The following is a 14,290-nucleotide window of genomic DNA, read 5'->3' as shown; positions in this document are numbered from 1 at the left end:
TAACTGAAAGCTCATTTTGCTTGTGCTATTCGGCATTTTATATAGCTGTGCTTCATCCATATTTAGTAATTCTAATTCCCAAATAAAAGAATTCTTCTACCGCCATAATCTTTTTTCTTCCTACTTTTATAATCAGTGGTCCATCTATATTATTTCTACTACATTTCATATTATTCATACATATTAATCATAATATTTTGCATAACTTTCAGCAATAATACTATTAATTTATTGCCAAACAATGAAATAAATTATTATAGACAAGATAATATCCGGAAAATATGCAAATATTCAAAACTGTGAAATATATTTTCACATATAGCTGACTAATATTATGTTATAATGACGTAAGTGTCACAGTTGAATAATAACAGCACTGATTAAAGAAAAATATCTACTTAAATTCTGTAATTTACAGAAATTAACAGTACAGAAAACTCTCGTGACTAATGATTTCTTAATTATTTTTTCAAACAATCTTATCTTATGAGATTCTAAAGTTTAAAAATTAGCATATACAAAATATGACAGGAAGATTGAATATTTAATTTTACAATAGATGTTTTTTTCAATAATGATTTTAATTTTATCTAAAGCTAAAGGTTATTTTGAAAAATGTATAATCTATATATTATAATAAATGAAGGAAAATTCAGAGAAAATGTACTTATTTTAAAACTACTATGTTGCCTGTATCTCCCTTCCTTTTGCACAAGCAAAAAACGATTATGGATACAGTAATTCAAAACATGTCATAACACTGCATTTCAAGACAACAAACATTTACAGGAATTTTTACAAACCCACAAAAATAACTTTACAGCAGATACTTATATATTCTTAATATCCCATTTTACATTCTTTTAAAGCCGAGAACCAGGCAAGGTTATAGAACCAGCCTTGTACTCATCAAGATGACATTCCCTGCACTTTCAACATTTTTTGACTTACAAACATTTATTAGCTGACCAGGATGACTTAAAATGTAGAGTGCATATTTATTTTGCAATCATAGAACCCATCCCCAAACAATGGTTATATGAGAATTAATACATTGAAAAGTTTTCATTGAATTAAAGCAAGAGAATGAGTTATGAGGGTCATTTAAATATAGCTTTATTGATATTAGATAAAATAACAAATTACCTTATTTTTCTTTGTAGTTTCCTTCAACAGAAATATATTTCCTCCACTTAATAGGTACCTTCCTGATACCCTCATAAAAAATAAAGATGGCTGCCCTAATAACAAATTGCACACATAATGCTCAATTGCAGCATTGTCTTTGATTCTTTTCCCTCCTAAAGCTTCTTTCAGCAAACTAATCATGTGGAAATCACATGGTGACAAGTCTGAATTGTATGGTGGGTGTTCAAGAGGTGCCCAATGAATTTTAGTAAGCTTATCATGAGTCTGAGCTACTGTAAGTAGTTGTGTGTTGTCATGAAGAAGGAGGACGTCAGAAATCGGTTCCTGGGGTCTTTTGTTTCAATAACCCTGTTGATGTCATCCAACAACTGGCAGTAATATGACACATTTACCATACTTCATTCATGCAGGATGGAACCTTTTGTGTCCCAAAATACAGTTGCCAAACTTTTCCAGCTGATAAGCACTTCTTAGCCTTGATCGGTGCTCCCTCCCCACTTTTCAAACACTCCATACTTGTTCTCTTGCTTTCCAAAGTGCAATGTTGGACCCATATTTTTGTCACAGATCACAATATGGTCCAAAAATGCTTTTCCTTCTTCCTTAGAGATTCACAAACTGCTGACAGATATTTTTCCAAACATTTCTCTGTGCCTTGGTGAGAATACACGGAACCCACCTTGCCAACACTTTGCTGTATCCAATAGTCTCTGACAACATTGTATGCAACTCCCAACATTTATGCCCATCTGTGTTCTTATGGCATCCGTGTCCCATCAATTTCATCAGCGGTTACACAGCAGTCAATTTCCACAAGATCACAAATGACCTAAATGTTACCATCACTGATGCTGATCTGCAGACAACATTTATGACTCCTTCTTCGTAAAAAGCTATTGCTACAGCTTCAAAATTGACTGAACTATGAATTTGTTAAAAACGCCTTTTTAAAGGATCTCTTTTCTCAGTAAAAGCTGACCAATCAAGTCGTTCAAGTCATTTTCAATTTAGAAGCAAAAAACTAAAAATATTAATTTTTTTGTCTTTAAACTTTGTTTAAATAATAGCAAAAAAAATTTAGTTGGAAACATACACATGTTGATCTAAAAACCATCTTACATACTGTAGTTCCATTTATTTTCCTGAGTTTTTAATTCACCTTAAAATCTTTATGTCTATTTTGTATTATGTATAAAGAATTAAGTTTTCTTGTTTAAAACATGGCAAATAAATATTTGTATTAACTTATTTCTATTTACAGTAAGTATCGTATAACATTGGATATAGTGACCAAAAACTTGTCTCTTGGTTGGTTTGGTATGCTGATAATACCAGTAAGTATCATTTATAGCGACATTGGATATAACAACAAATTGGATATAGTGACCAAAAACTTGTCTCATGGTTGGTCTGGTATGCTGTTAATACATAAATACAGTATGTATATTGTTTATAATTACAACGGTTGTAGTGACATATAGATTATTGACTTATTTTTTCTACAGCAATGTAACATTTTATCACTTATAATGACGGACAGAAGTAAGTCGTTAGTAATTAGTATATCTACATTACAGCTACAGAAATACTTTGACGGTTAAAATGAGTCACATTTTTCTTTTTACCTGCATATTATTATAGTTCTTGTTTCTCTTATTTTCTTCCTACACCGGTTTATTGTAAACTGAAGCAGCCACATTCAGTTGTTATTAATCTTTTGCTGTGAGCATGCATTGGGTTCAGTATTTTATTTTACATTTCCTGTGTAATTCATTTAATAGTGATTTAATTATGACTTTGTGAAAAACATTCACAACAGACGAAAAGGAACACATTATCTGGTGGTTAAAATTACTGCTGCTTATTGACAACTGCCTGGCTCATCCACACGTTGAAAATCTTTTGTATATAAAGATAGTTACCACCAAAAACAACAGCAGTCTTACAGCCCTTAGATCAAGGCGTGATCAAGTCGATAAAAGTCCACTACAAAAAACACCTAATTCTACAAATGATACAGGATTTAGATCAAAAAAAGGAAATGCAAATAACTACCCTGGATGCTATAATTATGTTAGAAAGATGATGAAATGAGGTTTCTCTGCTGACTGTAAAAAACTGCTTCTGACATGCAGGATTTTCACCATAGGCTGGCGAAGTTACTGACATCACAAACAAAGAAAAATCTTTAGTAGAATGGGGCAATAGTCTGCAAAACCAATTGTCAAATGCATTGTTTGAAGATTATCAAGAGGTTGGCAAAGATTTAGAAACGCATGAAAATGTAACAGATGATGATGTAGTGGCTTCAGTACTAGCAGAAATAGAGAGGGATGTAGAGATTGACAATGAAGGTAACGATAGCAACAACAATGAAGACATCAACTTGCCAAATCTTCCAGAAGTTTCAGCAGCAATGAAAGCCATTCGCCGGTTTCTCAGTTTTACAGAAGTTGCTAATGATAAAACAAAGAGTGCTTGTTTTGATTTAGAAAAGAACCTTCAAAAACTGTATTGCAACACGAAACGTTCAAAACAAAGCAAAATAACAGACTTTTTGCAATTTTTCTATATCTTCTTTTACTATACCATATTTGTATTTATTATTGCATATTTTTGTTATTTTATATTATGTTATTATGAAAATAAATTATTAATTTTAATGACTATTATTTTACTTTATTACAATACCCATGTAGATGGCATATTAAAGTAGTACCCCAATTAACTACCAAAACATCTGTTATTGTGACTATTGATTATAATGACCTAAAATCATCGGTCCCTTAAAGGTCACTATAAAACAATATTTACTGTATTTGTATATAAAAAAAATTGATATAATTTCTTAAGCTTTAATTTCTCTTCATTTCTATGTTAAAAGTTTTTCAACAATTTTCTATTTTCCTCTTTAATAATTAACTACACATTTTCATATATTTATTATATGTATAACATAATTTTAAAAGTGATTAACATAAAAAAAAACCTTTTGCATTTGTATAAAGACTCAAAAAGCTACACATTTGATAAGTCATTGTAAAGATAATTTTTGAAGAAATCTCTTTTCTAATCTCTTTTTTAAAATTTATCTATATATTATATTTTGTAAAAATAAACACTGATGTATTCATAATGTACAGGGTGGCACACGATATCATCTAACATTTGTTTTGGCAATAACTGTTTAGGTTAATAATTATTAATGAGTTTTATGTTGACAGAAGTGATAGCAGTTCATGAATATTACTTTCTTCTCTTTCAGAGTGTGCTGTTTGTGTATCATTCCAAGATGGGTGACAAAGGAAGACTGACTGTTGAACAGTGCATAAAGACTGTGTTGGTTTTAAATGAAATGGTGTTGATGAGTATGGTGCTTACACAAAGACGGTTTTGTTCACCCTCTTCCAACTCTGTGGTTGCCCTCATTTAAAACAATATGACAAGACTTATATTGACAAGACTTTACAAAAAATTTAATAGTGATGGTTCAGTGTCTGAAAGTAAGCGCAAACAGCCTGCTGATGTTTGTTCTGCGCAGAATGTTGAAGCTGACAGGGCAGGGTTGCTGAAGAGTCCGGGAAAATCAACAAGAAATGCAGTAACATGACTTGGAATTTCTAAGCGATCTGTACAGAAAATTTTAATAACCGATTTGCATTTGTGTCTGTAAAAAATAACAGTTTTGCCTAAATTAACGGTTGACAACAAACAACAGAGAATAGCATCAGCTGAACAGGCTGTGTACCAAGATGTATTGTTCAACAATGTTTGGTTTTCAGAAAAATACTCAGATGGATGAGGGTACATTCAAGTCTGAGTGCAGATTATTATTTGAATCAGGTAGGCCCAAGGCGGAGCGCTACCATAGGATTTTTGATATTAGTTCTAACTTTTCAACAACTTCACTGCAGAGAGTAGGTTGTTTGTAGACTTCTCTTCATCTAAGGTCAAGGAGTATTTAGATGTCCAGGACTGTTTTAAGTGCTGCAGGTTTGGTCACAGAGCTAAGTTCTGCAAACATCCTGCCATGTGCACTCATTGTGGTGATGAAGGACATGTGTGTGAGGAGTATCCAAAGAAGTCGGAGAGTCTGATTTGTGTTAATTGCAGACGTCTTCTTTAAGATCATAAGCACTCTGTGAATAGTAAAGATTGTAGGTATTGTAGAGAACTCTCAATATGTACTATAATTCTATTTTGTTAAATGATTAGGTTTGGTCAGTTAAATGCACAGGGTGATTATATTGCTCAGGTTGAGTTTGGAAAGGTTGCATTACGTAGAGGAATGGATGTTGTTTTGTTGCAGCATCCGTATATTGTGTCCGATGATCTGCCAGGTTTTTCTCATTGGAAAAGATTCTATTGTGATTGTGAAAGCATATCCGCTGTTTTGTGCAGAAGGGAACTTGATTGCATTTTTATTCAACAGCTCTCAAATAATCATCATGTCGTTGTCTGTGTGGATGTTCAGAACTTGCACCTGCATGTTGCTAGTTAATATTTCCAGTATAGAGATCCTGCTGATTGTCATCTTGAGGTCTGGGATAAAATCCTACGATTCTCTGGCACTAGTCCAATCCTTATAGGTGCGGATGTGAATGCTAATTCACTCTTGTGGCATAGTGGTTTCCCCGATGATGGTGATGAATTAATAGAAGATTTTTTAGCCCAGCATGATCTACAGGTATATAACATACCTGGAGAGTTCCTCACCTATGTAGGTATGGTAGATGGACGTCGATTATTTGGTGGAACGAACATCGATGTTATCGTTGGTAGGTTTAACCCTTCCAATGTTTGTAATTGGAAGGTAGTTGATGACTGCTCAGTGATCAATTGATTGCCTATGAGATTACTGTTGGCTTGAGTGAGCGCTACTGATGTAACATTCCAGTTTAGCAGGGTCATCTCCTGCATAGGCATGCTGCCTGGAAGAGATTTGTTGATTTTCTTTTGACCAGGCTCCGAGTTTTGGATCAGAGTCTGGATGTCTTGGATTTGGAAGATCTGGTGGTTGGTTTGTGGGCGGTTTTTCTTGATGCCACTGACTGTTCAATTCCCTGAAGTTCTGGTCGGGAGAGGATTGCATCATAGTGGAATAGGGAACTGTCCAGCATGAAGAGGACTGTCTGTCTGTGGAGAGCTTCTCAACATGAGGGTGATCCGGAATGACGGGCAGTCCTTGTTGCTGAATACAGAAATCTGAGATCTCATTACTTTCACAAAGTCTGGACTGCAAAAAGGGACACCTGAGTGAGGGGTCGCTCAGTTCTGTGAGGGTGCAGTGTCCTTAGTGATTACTGAGGCTGAGGTGCGTTAAGCTATCTGTACTTTAGGTACGCGAAAGACCCCAAGCTTTGATGGAATAATGACAGAGCTTCTTTTACCTCGGTTGGGGCGAGTATGAGAGCTGTCATATGAATTTATAATAAATTGTTGTTTGGTGGATACTTCCCTGTGTTGGAAGAAGGGGTTTGTAAAATTGTTGTTTAAAGGTGTCGACAAGAATCCTGCTGTTACTGATGATGCCATACTCCATGTGACACAGTTGGTAACAATCAGTGAGATGGAATAAGTCCTGGGGATTCTCCTGGACATTTCCAGAGCGTTTACCAATTTATGGTGGCCTTCTGCTATTTATCAGCTCTAAAAAAAGAGAATGTACTGTAAGTGAACTGCAAATTACTTCAGTGACTAGGATATGCTGCTCTGTGAGGGCAGCCATGAGGTTGACAAGATGCAGTCTAAGCGATGTCCCCAGGGCAGTATGTTGGGTTCTTTATTGTGAGTGGTGGAGTTTGAATCTATCCTGTGGCTGAGGTTGCCCAGCAGGTGTTGCATCATGGCTTATGCTGACAATGGGCTCCTGCTGGTCGAAGGAAGCTCATGGACAGATGACATTTAGCCTGAAAAAGACCACGATGATGCTCCTTAAAGGCTGTTTGGTACTGAGTCGGTGAGTCCATGCTTCATGGCAGGCCAGCATATAAATTATATTTAGGTTCAAAAGTACCTCGGGGTGTTTCTTGATGAGAAACTGCAATTTAAGAAGCACCTTTAATACGTCAGTTCCTCTGTTTAGTTCAGTCCTTTCAGTTCTAACAAAAGACTCAGTAAGATGTTTTGTTTTGAATTCATTAAATAGTAGTACACCAATGGGAATGTCACTCGTGGCATTTGCATCGGTGGCATCCTGATTGAGGTGGACTGGAATATGTCAAAAGCCGAGGTTTTGAAGATGACCTCCAGTAAAGCCTATAACAGCTAGGAACGGAGGGGGTGGCAGAGGGTATCTTCCCCTATGGGGGTCAGGATGTTAATAAACAAAATGTGCATTTTTGGGCTTCCGAAAATCCACACATGCTTCATGAAAAGGTGCATCACGCTCCATTAATTATGGTATGGGCCACTATCTCAAGTCATGGAGTAATAAGGCCATTCTTTTTTGGACAGTGAACAATGAACATTACCTAAACATGCTGTGTAATAATTTTGTTTTTCAGTTTCTTGCAAAAGGATTTAGATTAGAACATGAATGGTTAATGCAGGATGGATCCACATCACACACAGCTAATGTTGTTTTAGACTTTCTGCATGAAACGTTTAACACAAATGTCATTTCAAACTGATTTCCTAATCCCTTTTGCGTGTGGATAGATGGTTCCTGAACAGTCCTGATCTGAATTCATGTGATTATTTTCTCTGGGATTTCTAAAGGAAAAGATTTTCCCTAACATCCTCGTATAGTGATAGAACTGCGAGAGGTGATCATTGAGGCGTGCAACAAGATAACCGAGAATATGTGCATCATAGAAGTTTGTGTTGAAGAAGTTGCTAGATGTGGTAGTGGTCATACTGAACACATGATAAGCAGAACATAATTTCCAGGTATATAATAAACATGTATTTTACTCTTCTGTACTGTGATTCAAATAAATGTTTTTTAACAAAACCAAATGTTGAATCATTTCATGCACCACCCTGAATATTAGAACAATTTTAAAAGAAATTGTTAATAAAATAATACAATTTTATTTTTTTACCAAAAATTCAAATAGAGTCAAAGATTAAGCAGAAAAATTGTTAAAAAAGAAAATAATTAAAGCAGGAGAGGAAATAAGGACCATCTTAGAACTGATAAAAGAATAGAGAAAGATTAAAAAAAGCAGTAAATAATGAGGGAAAAAATTTATCAAGTAAGAAATAAAATTAATAGTAAGTGCAGTCTCCTACACGGCTCAATTATTTCCTTTTATAAATTTATCCATTTGTTTTTTACTAAACCTAACTTTTACACTAACTTCCATGCCTGAATCTATGATTTTGATCGGATTTTAATTTCAACTTCATTTTCTTTTAATATCACACTTCCTATCTATTGTTCTATAGTGTCTATTCATTTCTTCATTAAGACAATTAATTTTATTAATTATGAAAAGTACATCATTAATATTAATAAATGTAAGTAATAAAAGTATTACATACATTCAATGAAATTTAAAACCTGCAAAGTTAACAATCTGGGTAATCCATGAAAGTGTATTCTTAAATGATCTTGCAAGTATGAATTGTAATAAATTATTTGTTCAAAAGAAATAATCGTAAAAAAATTTACTTTGGCTTCAACTGCAGTAAACTCTGACTGAAGTCGCACATTTTTTGCAGTAAGCTTTTGTGTAAATTCAAGCATATCTGCTTCTCGTTTACGACAACTCTCCATATCTTGCACCAATTCAAAATTACTTGTTCGCAATCTTTCCATTTCAAGTTGGCTACTTGTTACATGTTCTTGTTCACTGTAGACATAAATAATTTAAAAATAAAATTAAGTACAAAAGAAACTAAATTAATTGTTTACACACTATTGATTACACTCAAAACTCCACTTCCACTTGTAGAACATTCTACTGGTGCTGTACAGCATTTAATTGTAATTCATTTAATTTAATAATGTAATTCTTAAGTGAACAAGTGTTCATTGTAAGTGTGCATTGTTCATAGATTATTTATATCTCTCAAATACCTTGTAATAATTTACTGCAAAACAAAAACATATAATATTCCTTTCAAAAAAAAAAGTAGACTAAACCATCAAATTAATTCTTTAAATTAGAACAGCAGGTATGTAAAGATTTTTTTTTTAAATAAATGCAATCATGTGAAATATTTATGAAATATATTTATATATTTGTGAAATATTTATTTAATATTCATCATTTTATTTATCATTAAAGAAAATGATAAAAAATACAATAACCACTGGCTTCAAAAAAATGAAAAGAGAAAAAATATATATTAAATTACATGTTAATATATAAATTATATATGTTACATATATAAATTCATGTTAATTACATCAATTACAGGCAACTGCTAATATGAGTATAAAAATTTACCAAAGTTTTTTTTATATTTCTGTTATACAGGACTGCATCTCTGGAAAAATTCTGCTGATGCCTGTTTTTGATTACTTGGATTTATACACATTTCCCAATTTCCAGTTTCTTTATGTTCTAATATTCCATTTTTCCTTCCTTTAGTCTTTATCTATGCATTGTTTGTTGAATTCTTTCTCTTATGCTAAAGCATTAGTCATACTTCTAATACACAATTTTTTCCTTATTCATCCATAATAATTATATTTTACACATCTACCACATGTATTTTATTTAGCCATATGTTGTATTCCTCACTACTGAAGCTTGACATACTGTACTAATGAGTGGCCCAAGATAAACCGAACTGGACATGAGAAAGGAGAAACCAAAAAGCATTAATGTATTCAACGTAGCAACAAGCAATTTCAAATGCCATGCAGTGAACTGTGTGACACATATTGACCTTCATGACAAAGAGGAGAAAGACGCAGAAGGGGGAAAATGACCTGTAGGTGTGAAGAAAACACAATTGAGATAAAAGCCAACCACCAGTGCAAAAAAAATATGAATATGCTGCTGATGAAGAATGCCAGCATATTCATCTGCAATCAATATTATGCACAAGGCATATCGATCAAAGGAGTGCAAGAAAAATTCAAGAGTTTAACAGTAATCCACCCATCCATACATGAGATCACAAAGAAGTTTAGCTAACTGGATCAATGCTTGATAAGAAGCATCAATACCCACCTGTGAAAAGGAAAGGCACAGAAGGAAGGTATTCACCAGCAAACAGCATATCAGTGCATCCTAAAGGACCTGAAACTGAAGCCACAAAAGATCATGGCTTTACAAGAGTTATAGCTTATAGACCATGATAAACATGTAAATATGGAATTTGCATATGGCTATGACAGGAGATTGAAAGTGGTTTACTTGATCCAAACCTACTTCATGACAGAAGAGGAATAGTTCCACCTCAGTGACTATGTTAATTATTCAAAATACTGGTCTGTCGAAGGCCCATGACACATATTCTAGTTACTGTTACATGATGTAAAGATTGAAGTATGGTGCACTGTGTCAGGGGTGAGAATCATTGGACCATTTTCTTCAAAAACACAATGAACTCAGAACGTTACATTGCTGACATCTTCCAGCCCTTTGCAGAGGAACTGACACCAGATGAACAATGTATTACCAGCTGGACCACATGACAGCACATGCTTCCTTTGAAGCAGTGCACTCACACCTGCCAGGACAGGACAGATGAAAACCTGTCCTGTCAGGTTTTCACACCTGACAGGACTATTTCAAAGGATCTATGGCCTCCATGGTCACCTGATCTATCCAGTTGTGATTTTTATTTATGGGGCAACCTGAAGGCCAAGGTTTACCAGAACAATCCACAGATTCTTGACACACTGCCATCACCAACATCCAACGAGATAAGTTACAGCAAATCACACTGAACATGATTCATCAGGCCAAACTGTGCCTGAACTATGGTGGTCAACATTTCCAGGAGTACCTGTAAAAACCTCTAGAGATAAAGGAACCTACATAAGTAAGTTTTTGTCATTCATTTACTTGTATGATACTGCATTACAGTTAATGTGTTCTTTGCTTTATTTGGGTTCGGTTTATCTTGGACCATCCCATATAATACAATACATGGGAACTTTTAAGGGGGACAAAAAAAGTTTATACTGTAACTAATTATATATATATAGAAAAATTAACAATAAAAAAATAATTCACAGAAATCATACAATTTTAATTTTATGAAGTAATTAATTTATGAAATAATAATGCAGTTAAATTAAAACTTATTTTTATATATTGTATAAATATTGTAATTCTTCTGTATTATTTTTATTGAAAATATAACTTCGTGACATGTTTACTGCTGTTTACAGGGAATTTTCCCTTATAAATTGTATTCTCTAAAGTGCAGTATTGCACTGTTTTACCTTTGAGACCAAAAGAGAGAAACATATTAATTGGCTGTAACTTGATTATAGAAAAGGTTTTTATTACATCAGTGTATACACCAACTAATCCAAACACTAACAACTTTACAATATAATATCCTTCTGAACTGAGAAAATAATGGCAAATTTTTACATTGGTAAAGTTTAAAATTAATAGAAACAATATGCAATAATAGCTAGTCAATCAATTCTTTCAGTTTTAAATTTCTCTTGTACATACACAAAGTAAACTTATAACACCCCCAAAAAGCATTCAAGTCAAAGCAAAACCAAATATAATGTTCAATCTGTATCTTACAAACCATGAATAGTGTGTGTGCGCGCGATCGTGCGCATGTGTGTAATTTTATTGAAATTATCTTTTTAAGATTCATATTATTCCTCTGTACATAGGTAAAACAAATAAATCCTTGAACATAAAAAAACTAGATTTCTTGAACATTATAGAAATCCAATAAACAATAAACATTCTATTTCTGATAGTAACAGAAATTTAGAAATATTGAAAATTAATAAAGATGACATAAAATTAAATACGCGGGTTATTTTTTTCAAGGTCCGATCGGTCGCAAAATAAAAACCCGTGCAAAAATCGGATAAACCTTTGCGCATATGGGTTGTGCAGCATCTCTAGTATGGCCTTCAATCATGCCGCATCACTTCGTTTAGTTCTGAATACGCAGCTAGCACGTAAGCATGTCTACAACAATAGCATCTCTTGCAAAGTGTGAAGTGCGTGCGGTAATTCGATTTCTTCAGGCTGAGGGGTGTAATGCAGCTGAAATTCATTGACAAATAAGTAATGTGTACGGTGAAACTTCAATGGGTTCAGCAAAGTGCGACAATGGTGCAGGAACTTCAATGGTGCGACAATGGTTCATGATGCAAGTGATCAGGGAAGGAAGCGAGCATCATCTCGTTGAGCGAGTGGATGAGGCAATTCGAGAAAATCGTTGGTTCACACTTTCTGTATTGAGTGATTCATTTCCTGAAATTTCAAGGTCAGCTCTCTACACCATTGTGAGTTAAGAGACTTCAGTACCACAAACTGTGTGCGAAATGGGTTCCCAAGATGCTGCCTGACCATCACAAAACAATCAGAATGGACACCTTCCTAATGTTTCTCCAGCGCTACCACAATGAAGGAGAAGATTTTTTGAACAAAATTGTCACAGAGGACGAGACATGGGTCCATTTCGAAACTGAAGAAACAAAAGAATAATCCAAACAGTGGATGCATTCTCATTCTCCCAGTAAACCAAAGAAGTTCAAGCGAACCTTCTCCAACAGAAAGTGTATGGCTACTGTGTTCTGGGACCAGAATGGAGTTCTCTTGGTGGAATTCATGGAACGTAGCATGACCATCACTGCAGCCTCATACTGCGTGACTCTTCAACGTCTACAAAGGGGCAATTCAGAATAAGCGAAGAGGTATGTTGTCATCAGGCATTGTCTTTCTCCATGACAATGCTCGGCCGTACACTGCAGCTGTAACAAAGAAGCTCCTCTGCAGCGTTTTTGTTGGGAAGTGCTTGATCACCCACCATATACAGCCCGGACTTGGCTCCATCCGATTTTCACCTCTTTGCTCACATGAAACGCTGGCTAGGAGGACAACATTTTGGCGCAGACATCGAGCTGCAGACCAGCGTAGAAACACGGTGGCTCCGTTCTATGACATGGGTATTGGAAAGTTGGTACCACGCTACGACAATAAAGGAGCGGCAACTATGTAGAGAAATAGCCTAACTATGCAAGGACATGTTACAAATAAAAAATTTGTTATTTTCACTGTGATTTTAATTTCATGACCGATCGGACCTTGAAAAAAAAATAACCCTTGTATATTAAAAAAAAAACATATTCACAAACAAAATTTTAATTTGATAAACCATCACACAGCGTTTGAGGGAGACGATCTTATAAAAATGCAACAGACAGCAGCACTCATTTAAATTAATATGCAATTTTTATTATTATATAAGGGTGAATCAAACATAAACTGAAATTTTGTTGTCGTTGCTGCACGGCTAATGGAGAGGGGTGTGGCTTCTCAGTATTGTACATAGGGATGTGTGGAGAGGAACCCACTCTTAGAAAGCCAGCTCACTACTTTTTCTTAGTCTATCACAATGTCAGAGCAAGAGGTATCTCACGCGTTATGGAGCGTATTATTATTAAATTTGTCACAGCAGAGAGTGTGAAACCATCTGAAATTTTGACAAGACTTCAGGTGTAGCTCAGGGACAACACACTTAAAAAGACTCAAATGTATGATTGGCATAAGCAGTTTTTGGAAGGATGTGAATTAGTTGAAAATGGTCACCAACATTGCCCAAAGACAAGTGCTATTGATAAAATGTTCTCATGGTTCATCGCGTTATCGAAGACGACTGTCGATTAACAATTGCAGATTGCTTCTGGGATTGGAATAAGCTACAGCACTTCTCATTACTGGCAATCTTGGATTTAAAAAAGTGGCAGCGTGATGTATCTCTCACCTTGTCACTGAAGGACAGAAGCTCTAATGGCTAGAGATAATAACTCAACAGCTGTCAAGTCATTACTAAGCTGAAGAATTATTTTTGCATCAAATGATGACCTGCGATGGTACTTGGATGTACTATTACATCCCAGAATCAAAACAGGCAAGTATGGAGTGGCGAAAAAAGGAAGAAACTGCACCCGTTAAAGCCAATACTCGACTGTCAGCTGGAATGGTTCTGACCTCAGTATTTTTTGATTTCACAGGAGTTTTGCATGTTG

General features: G+C 34.8%; 1 protein-coding gene across 3 annotated transcripts in view; it reads right to left on the bottom strand.

Annotated features, from left to right (window-relative positions):
• LOC142325537 (uncharacterized) overlaps positions 1–14,290 on the bottom strand; it is a 70,504-nt gene that overhangs the window by 14,389 nt on the left and 41,825 nt on the right. For all 3 annotated transcript variants that reach the window (XM_075367405.1, XM_075367407.1, XM_075367406.1), the window contains one exon: positions 8,768–8,948. In XM_075367405.1, coding sequence (XP_075223520.1) covers positions 8,768–8,948 — 181 coding nt within the window. The remainder of the gene's footprint in view (positions 1–8,767; positions 8,949–14,290) is intronic.

The sequence above is a fragment of the Lycorma delicatula genome, chromosome 5 (assembly GCF_047948215.1).
Source record: "Lycorma delicatula isolate Av1 chromosome 5, ASM4794821v1, whole genome shotgun sequence".
NCBI lineage: Eukaryota > Metazoa > Arthropoda > Insecta > Hemiptera > Fulgoridae > Lycorma > Lycorma delicatula.
This window is presented reverse-complemented; position numbering and strand designations above follow the sequence as displayed.